The following is a 9427-nucleotide window of genomic DNA, read 5'->3' on the forward strand; positions in this document are numbered from 1 at the left end:
CACCTCGCCAATTCGGAGATGCAAAACTCAGCTTAAAAGCTAAAGCCACCAAACCACACTGAACTTCTCATATCAAGCGCTATTCTGAAATTGTTACCCTTCTGGGCTAGTTGAGGCCGGTAGCTTTGCTGGGATCCCCGTAGGGGTTGAGCTTGGCGCAGCCGCTGGTCCTTGGTTGGCCCACTGAAGTACCAACTTTTTTGTTTTCTAATTCTATGCTAATCGTTCCAACTTAATTTTTTTAAAACATATTTCTATCGTGTCCAGCTAGTAACTAAATATCATATTCCATTTTTTCCTAATTCTATTATAATCATTCCTACTGACTTTATTTATAAAAAACATATTTCTATCATGTCCAACTAGTAAATAAGTATCAAACTCCTTTTTTTCCGAATTCTATGCTAATCATTGCAACTAAATTTATTTTTTAAAAAACATATTTGTATCCTATCCAGCTAGTAACTACGAATCATATTCCATTTAGTGGCATATCGTTTTGACTATCTTCCTATGTCAGTGATGTCGTACCGAGCGTGCCACGTCGCCTTGATATGTGATATGCTCCTTTCGAGTGCTGTCTTATGCCATCGAGTGCCTAGCTCATCGTCTCCAACTAGTCACAATTTGTCCCATTTCATTCCATGTCTAACATTGTTGTGGTGTAGTACTCAGTGTGCCATGTTGACTAGATATGTGTTCTGGACCTTTCAAGTTCTATGTCTTATGCCATTGAGTGCCTACCTCATCGTGTCCAACGAGTGCCACATCTTTGACTATGTTAGGTAGATGTTGTGTCATATGTAGCTAGGATGCCACGTCGAACAACAACTTGATATGTAGTCTCATCCTCTCGAGTGCCATGTCATATGCTACCAAGTGCAATGTCGTATGCCACCGAGTGCCTCATCATGATCATAGGGGCACGTCATTGCCTATGTCTCATCCATTGAGTGGCATGTCATTGCCTACTTCTAGTGCTACTACTACTTCTGCAGTGGTGTTGGTACCCACGGCGAAACCTTATAGGGGGTGTAAAATAGGCTTGGAGGACTTTGTAATGGGCTTGTAGTGTGACCCCACGAAGCACCTAGATATCGTCGGTTCCTCCCCCTGTACCTGCCTATTCGTTTCCCCTCCCCAAAATTAGATCGCGATCTGTCCAGGAGCCCCCGACGCTGCCTCCATGAGGACTTTGTAATGGATCACTGTTTAAGAAAAAGAAAAAGGGGTTAACAGAGTTTTGATCTTGCCATATGTTCTATCACAAATTTATAATTTTCTTTTTACTTATAACATAAGTATAAACATTGTTTCCGGTGTAGAAATAAAAACACCTATAGTCTGGACAAAAAGCTTGTTTAGTTGCTTAGTGGCTTCTTACAAAAATGCTCTGATTATATTCGTTTTTCTTTCAAAATCAAATTTGGCTAATTTTGAATGATTTTTTAATTTTGACTTGGCTCGTTAAGCTTGCTATGACATTGCATCACAAACAAATCCATAGACTATAATAAATAATAATCTTCTCATGCCAATGTGAGTGTACTCGTACATGTGCTTGTACCGGTTCATGATTGTATTTTTTGCATTTGGCAATTTCAAAGAGACATTCTTGTCTGGTTCTATTTTTTCTGCTAAGTTTGCATAACTAGAAAAGAGCAAGTAAATTTAGCATTAAATAAAAAGAACAACTGATATAATCATATAACACCAAACGTCATTTTTTTCAATTTCTTCAGGCATGTCTTGCAAGCCCTCTTGTGTGTGAGCGTGCCTCCTTTTGTTTGGCATACCAAAAAATTTGCTCCTCTCCCGCCTGTATCTCCTCCTCGCGCCGAGGTCGAAAATCTCCACAAAAATCTTCAACTGCCGCGCCTAAAACTTTTTGCACCCGCCCAGTCTCCCTGAGCCAAATCCACCGGCGGTGGCCTATTGCCGCTTCTCTGGCCTCTACGACTCCCCTCCCCCATGCCTCCTGCTGTGGCCCCTCTACAATGCCCCTACCTTGCCGTTCTGCAATGTCCCTGCACACCCCGGCCCCTCCGCGACGGACCTCTTGAATCTCCACGAAGGAAAGCATCAAGCTGCGACGCATAGCACCAGCATGGCAGTAGGAAGCCATCCCCCATCCAAGTAAGACCCTTCCCCATTGACATACCCTCCTCCCTTCCCCCATCTCCCATCTGCCTTCCTGAGTTGCCCAGATCCCCTCCCCTTCCTGTCGACCCCTCCCTCTCCCATCGACCCGGTCTACAGAGTGAGAAATCAACCAAGCCGACTGTGGCCACTTGTTGTTTGCTGATTTATCGATCTCTTTTTCACAGGGCGTGCTGAGCGGCGGCTCTGAGATCGCGATCCGTCTCCCGTCTCCAGTCTCCAGACCGTGCGTATCCCACCCCCTCCCCCAATTAGATCGCGATCCATCTCCCAGGACTACGTGATGGCCATGACGCCGCCACCTATGCCACCTCGGTCCAGGACGCCCCCGACATCGCCTCCGTTGAGGATGCCACTGGCAACGCCTTCAGACAGGACAGTGCTTCGTTTGCAGGGCATCAGCACCAGCACAGACTCCACCGCCTTGGGTACCCATCGCCATCGATATTCTGAGGCCACCCTCAAAGTAGAAGATGATCTTGGGTTCTCTTCTACATATGTCCCCAGGTACAATGATTACTTAATCTAGGTTTTTTGATTCATATTTAATCTCGCATCACAGCAAATTCTACAAATTGTGAGGGTTTAGGGTTTTCAAGCATTTGCTGCTTGCATATTTTGGTCATGATAAAAAAAGATGTTTAAGAAAAGGCAATTACTTGCTCGGTATTTGTTTTGCTTGTCTGAAATTACAGAAAGTAAACCCGTCTGTTTTGATTCAGGAATACAAAGTCTGAGATCGTTTGCTATGCTTAAATATCAATGTTTAACTACACAAAAATGTATGGATGTAGTTAACCTTTTTCTGCATCAGCCATTGAATTTCTCATGTTGCATGTGCCTGCTCTATAATGGGATTACAGAAATCATCTAAAATAGAATCCTGAATTCAATGATATTTAGTTCAATTACTTATATATATGTAATACTTTACCTTTTTTATTCTTGTTTATTTATCAACCATTGTCCTATTTATGCAGTGGCACGGGCGAAATGTGGACTCTTTATGTTCATTGCAAGAATGGACTTCCAGATCAGGATTATGTAATGTTCAAATTGGAAAGGCCTCATATAAAATTGTCAACCTTGACATCTCTTAAGGACCAGCTTGGGTATAATGCCCGGGACTTCTTGTACTACAAGAAGCGTTGTGGAAGAGATGTTGCAAGTCTTCAGCCCCTCGATTTTGTCAGACATGCAGAGATTATGCTACAAGACAATGAGAGTGAGAAGGAAATCAGATTAGTACTCTCAAAGGAACAAGAGACAGCACAGCAAGTCAGCATAACACCCCTCAAGCGCCCAAGGCAGCAGCTGGAAGAAGATGAGCATCTGTTTATGGATGATCCTTTTGATGCATACAAGGACTGCCTAAAGAAGCTACGACCGGAACAATCCAAAAGTATATCATCTATGTTTTTGCATATGTTTTCGTATTAAGCAAAATCTTAGCACCTTTATATAAACTACACCTCATCTTACATTTTTTTTGGTGACTAACAGATTTGAAGGATGACACTAGGCAACAAGCAGTCAACACGTACAAGGAATTTTTAAGGATGAAAGGGGACATTCTAGAAATTAGTAATTTATTTTCCTTCTTCAACCAATGTTGTTTAGTACTAATTTTTTTTAAAACTGAACCTTTAACCATGTGTGCAGTGGCATTTGTCAAGCAACGTGACACCGATGCAATCGTAGACGAAGACGACGAAAGCAATGGAAGCAATGCGACACCACCCTCAAATAGGCCAAGCCATGCAAGTAAGGCAAGAGACGAGGGAAATGGTTTGTGATAATGCATGTACTTTTAATATTGGGTTCACATATCTTAATTGAGAACTACTACAGCTCAAGATTGTTATTGTCTTTTTTGCAAGGACATGGCTCCAATGAACGCAAGAAAAGAGGTCGTGGCACTGTTAAAGGATTAACAGTAGGCAACAAGAGAGTTAAGGAACGCATTCACACACTTCTAATCGAATTTTCAGAAAGCCGTGGAGGACCCATTGGGCCGAATACCCGTGCATTTGTCGATGAGGTCATTTTATTTACAAGGCAATGGGCCCCACTAATTGGAGTAAACAGTTGGAAGGATAAAAAGGAAGAAGTCAAACTAGAAATTGCAGAAGAGATACCGGTATGATGTGTACTATTTTTTGTTAAGGAACATTGCTGTTGCTCTTTTACTGTCCAAAAAAGTGAGTACATTACTAAGCAAATTTGCGAATAGAGAACATGTAGCTAAAAATCAGTTAGAAAATGTCATACGCCCTCAGCCCTCAGTTAGAGAAGAGGTTCTGGAAAATCTTTGGATTCACATGCCTCTCCTCTGGTTAATTTAGATGCCAAATCAGCTTAATACTCCAGAAACAGTAACATGCATGCCTTAAAAACATCTATTTTTTAGTATGGACCAGACATTAAAATTGGATTCCAGAAAGATCAATGTTAGAACCCACTCCGTTGTGGAATCAGCTTAATACTCCATTTGACAATATTTGTCCACACCGCCTAATATTTGTCCACACTCTTGATTAGGTCCAGTGAACACAGTTCTCAATATACAAAAATATAGTCGATATAGTTCTCAATACACAAAAATATGCATGTTAGAGACTAAATGCTACAGATTTTGCCTTAAATGCATAACACAGTTCTCAACTCAGTTCTTAATTTTGATTTGAAAGAATCATGACCCAATATTGTGTGCAATGAACTGTAAAGTACGCCTTGCCTTGTGTACTCAATCGTAGCACACATTCTTTCTAGTAAACCAGATGGATCAAGAATTACTCTCAGTGCCAGTGTACTCAATCGTATGATGTAACACTAATGAACAACCTAATACGTACTTGAACTCCCAAATCAACAAGCTGCAAAACACAAGTTTTCATTGCTTTTTAATTGTAAACAGCTTAGGTGGAGCTTCATCAACATTGATGATGTGGATAAAAGAAAAGAGAAAATATGGAAAATTGCCAAGGAGCGGTACAGAGGATGGCGATCTGATCTGAGTGCCACATACAAGGCTTATAATAGTTATGGTGAGAGGATACGAAATAAACCCGAAGAAATACACCTTTTTGAGTGGCACTACTTGCAGTTGTATTTTGGATCTAATAAATTCAAGGTCAGTGCTAGTAAAATCTACTTTGTCAAACAAAATTGATGGACCAAAGTTGCATTGTTACATACCACTTGTTCTCATTCTGCAGAAACTTAGCAGCCAAAACTCCTCCAACCGTCAGCAGCAAAGAACCATGCATGTGATGGGTTCAAAGAACTTCTCACAATGTAGCTTTGAGCTGGTAATCATTAGATACACTAATCTAGTCCTTCCCTTCTATGATGCAATACTTGTGTGCTGAATTTTTTGGCATCCTAGAGAGACCAAGAAACTGGTGAAGAGCCAAGTGATCTTCTTCTTTGGAGGACCACTCACACAAAACATGGCGCATGGTCAAATCCTGTATTAGCTTCAGTATATGTAAGTAAATGTTTCGTCAACCTTTTTTATAGCTGCTGGTAGTGTCAAGCAACTCTTTACAGGTTCTGTTATTTAATTTAGGAAAATGCAACCATGAAAATTGGTGAGATTGGATTAGAACCTGATAGACTAGCACTTACAACTGTTGAAGAGAACATGATTTTCTAGTCATGCTATAAAGAAACAACACAAATCAAATCATCCAAATTACATGGGCATGGATATTTGGCTACGTATCGAACTCGCAGAGAACTTATGAAAGAGAACCTTGAAGTACATGCACGTGCTCAAGCTGCAGCTAGGGAGAAGAGCATTGCTTTAGAAGCGGAGGTTGACAAGCTCAAAGAATAGATTGCGCAAGAAGCTGCAGAAAGGGAAAGGGAGAAAGAACAAAATAGGAGGAGGATGCAAGAGGAGCTGGAAAATGCTAAGATAAACTTAAGAGAAGAAATGAAGCAAGAATTTCTTAATATGCTAGCGCAGCATAAAGAATGAGCTATGATTATGGTATTAGAATAATTTTTTATCCTTTGTACCCTTGATAATCTTATGATTGTGATGCTTAATCTTTCACCCCCAATATTTGTATGTATAGAGTACCCTGCAAAACAATGCCAGTACACAAGTTGCACCAATCATAGAAGAGGAAGATGAGACCGGTGGACATGAAAATGAAAATGAAGATGGGTTACAGGAGGTAATGACATTATTTCACTATGTTCCATATACCTTGAACTGTAGCTAAAATAGATCAAACAACTTGATGTTTGTAGACTCAGCCTGGAAGCGTTGTCACCGTACAAAAAGGTGCACTAGCACCTACTCGCTCCACTAGAAGTACTGCACCTCCCAGCATAGCTCTTTTCAACGAAAACACTGCAAATGTTACTGCATCGAAGATATATATCACTTCACAGCAGCTGATGAATAGGACAAGAAATAATCCCAAAAGGAGGAAGGTAACAACCAGCTAATTGGAATCTAAATTCTTGCATGATTTAATGAAATTTTATCAAATGCATGCTTTTCAATCCCAGCATAAACTCAAAGTCATTGTTCAATCATATTTAATGAAACCTTCATTGCCATTCTTGTGTTCAGTAACTTGAAGTTCTGTATTGTTCAATGCATGCTTTTCAATCCTAGCATAAACTCAAAGTCATTGTTCAATCATAAGCATCTTCTTTCTATTTCTGTTTTCTGATAACTGAATTGCACAGTAATATATTGGAACATACTTTTCATCATCTGATATCACTGATAAGGATAATGTGGCATGTCAATTAAATGGAGAGGATAAAAAGGTATTTTAAATAGTTGAAGAATAGTACGGATGAACTATAATCCTTTCATCTGTAGGAAATGATACAAGAGAAGTTTGATTAAAAGGAAGTTATCAAGGAAGGTTGTGTCCATGGTAAAATTTGACAGTTCCTAGTACCAAGCCTGATGAACTAGTTCTCAACATCTCAACTACTCAACTATAGAAAGCTTCCAATTAATCAAATTATGAAATCGAATCAGTAAGTGAGAAAACCATTTACACATTTCAGTATGATAAGGTAGGCTAATCTATAATATTTTAACATCTTGCTTCTATTGAAGGATAAATAAGCATACCGAAAAACAGTGAAGTTTTGTCAAAGTTTTCTTTTGATTACATACATTTTCCCTTCCAGCGGCATGGGAGGGGACAACGAGTCAATGACAATGGTGACATGCCAAGGCGACATGAGATGGAGACAAGGGGATGGAGTGGGTGGAATAGGGAAGCAGAATGGGGACGCAAGGAAGGAGAGGGAGGAGTCAGAAGTAGAGGAAAGGAGGAAGGTAAGCAGGAAACATGCAAGATTAGAATAGAGAGAGGAGGTGATATTCTAAGATCTCCAATGGTGGCTCAGAGAGATGGCAGAGGCATCAGGTAGGAGGAGAAAAGATGACGCACATCCAATGGGAGTGCAAAGTGGATGAAATCTTTCTAAAGCTAGGGCAATCAAATATCTGTCCATCTAAACTTGATCTGGTCCTGGTGGCACTCTCCTTAGCATCCCTTTCCCTCTGTTTTATGTTTAAGATATCCAGGACATATTTCTGTGCTGCTTGCCTAAAGTGGAAGGTTGAGGATTACTCTTCCTAATTGGATAACAGAGGGTTTTATCTGTAATACATCTATCACACTAAATGCTAAGAATTACTTCATTAGTATGTATACAGAACTTTTGATAACAACCAGCTAATTGGAATATAGAACTTTTGATAATACAAAAGTTGTAGAGGGTTTAGAGATGTTTGTCGTCATGAAAGGTCATGATTTTAGACCTAGAGAATTAGAGTTATAAATTTTGAAAGTAGCCGGTCAGGTTTTGACCTTGGTCTGGACAGCAGTAGGTGTTTGTGGTTTTTGACCATGATAATTGCAGAATCTTATTTAACAAATAACTAGAAAGATGTAGAGAATTTCATGGGCTTTCCGTATTGTTAAAGAATATAATTTTTCGTTGTCTATAACTCAAGTTATGATTTTTCTAATCAACTAAACTGTTGTTGCCTTAAAAATTCAGAGAAGGCAGCTGCTACTGTAACATGACTTCCATCTTTTTCATGGAAAAAGGAATTGCAGCAACTAGACCGACAACATTTGCTCATTTGCAGAATTGCAGTAGAACTTCAACTATGCAAAAGCTTGGTTGATGGCTTTTGTATATGAAATTAGAAATTAGAACCATTTTATATCTTCATCTCTTTACATTTGTGCAAAAATTAGTAAACTTAATATTGTTCTAATATCCCAATCATATTCTTTTGGCAGTAGGTGGACAAGGTTTCAGTGGGAGGCTCATAATCAAGCGAGGACATAGCCGAGGAGATGACATGTTGGGCTGCTAGGAATTTCTCAAGTGCTGCATAGATGTTAGGAAGTTTGTAAAAAGTTGTCAAATAATGAGTTAATTGTACACTCGTTTATGATTTAGCTACTATTTCATGGGTTTGGCAACATATTGAATGATTAATTATAATTAATATATGTGGGTCCAATTGCTTTTGATATGGTTTATTGATTTGCAATGATGATTTATTAAACCAAAATTAAATGTTACTAGCGTTGCAATAAAAGCTATACCTACGAGCCGTGATGCGTGGCAATATGCTGTATGGCAACAGACTTATTTACGTTGCAAATAATACTATTGCCACGACATGACTATTGTTGCAATAACAATTAATCTTCCGCAATGAATAAAATTGCGTGGCAAATTCTACTGTTGCAATGGCACCGAGGTCATGGCAATAATGAATGGTATATCGCAACGAATAAAATTGCGTGGCAAATGATACTGTTGCAACGGCAACGTGACCGTGGCAATAATGAACGGTATCTCGCAACGGATAAATTTGCGTGGCAAATGATACTATTGCTATGCCAAGACAAGCGTGGCAATAATGTATACTCTCTCGCAACGATTACATTTGCGTGGCAAATGATTTACTTGCCACGGCACAACGGTCGTGGCAACAACACCTTAAGCAACAAAATTATAGCGTGGCAACAAAAATCTATTGCCACGCTATCGCTCGTTGTATTTACCACCTCTCGCTACGAAGACAAACATGGCAAGTGCTCGTATTGGCACGCCAATGAATGTTGTGATAACATCCTATTGCAATGCTTGGCAACGTTGCAAGAAAAGCTAACTCTTGCAACACCAAACTAGCAACGGTTGCAAGTTCTTATTGCAACGTGACTTTTTGCAACCATTGCCAACGAACGTGATTTCA

At 39.7% G+C, this 9427-nt stretch overlaps 1 protein-coding gene across 1 annotated transcript; it reads left to right on the plus strand.

Moving 5' to 3' along the window:
• The first annotated feature begins 2443 nt into the window (after positions 1 to 2443).
• LOC136507243 (uncharacterized) lies at positions 2444 to 5818 on the plus strand. The gene is made up of 8 exons (XM_066502032.1): positions 2444 to 2667; positions 3141 to 3562; positions 3664 to 3744; positions 3823 to 3948; positions 4041 to 4300; positions 5078 to 5293; positions 5379 to 5471; positions 5732 to 5818. The coding sequence occupies exons 1-8, from the start codon at positions 2444 to 2446 to the stop codon at positions 5816 to 5818; spliced, it is 1509 nt and encodes a 502-aa protein (XP_066358129.1).
• The last annotated feature ends 3609 nt before the right edge of the window (positions 5819 to 9427 follow it).

The sequence above is a fragment of the Miscanthus floridulus genome, chromosome 15 (assembly GCF_019320115.1).
Source record: "Miscanthus floridulus cultivar M001 chromosome 15, ASM1932011v1, whole genome shotgun sequence".
Taxonomy (NCBI): domain Eukaryota; kingdom Viridiplantae; phylum Streptophyta; class Magnoliopsida; order Poales; family Poaceae; genus Miscanthus; species Miscanthus floridulus.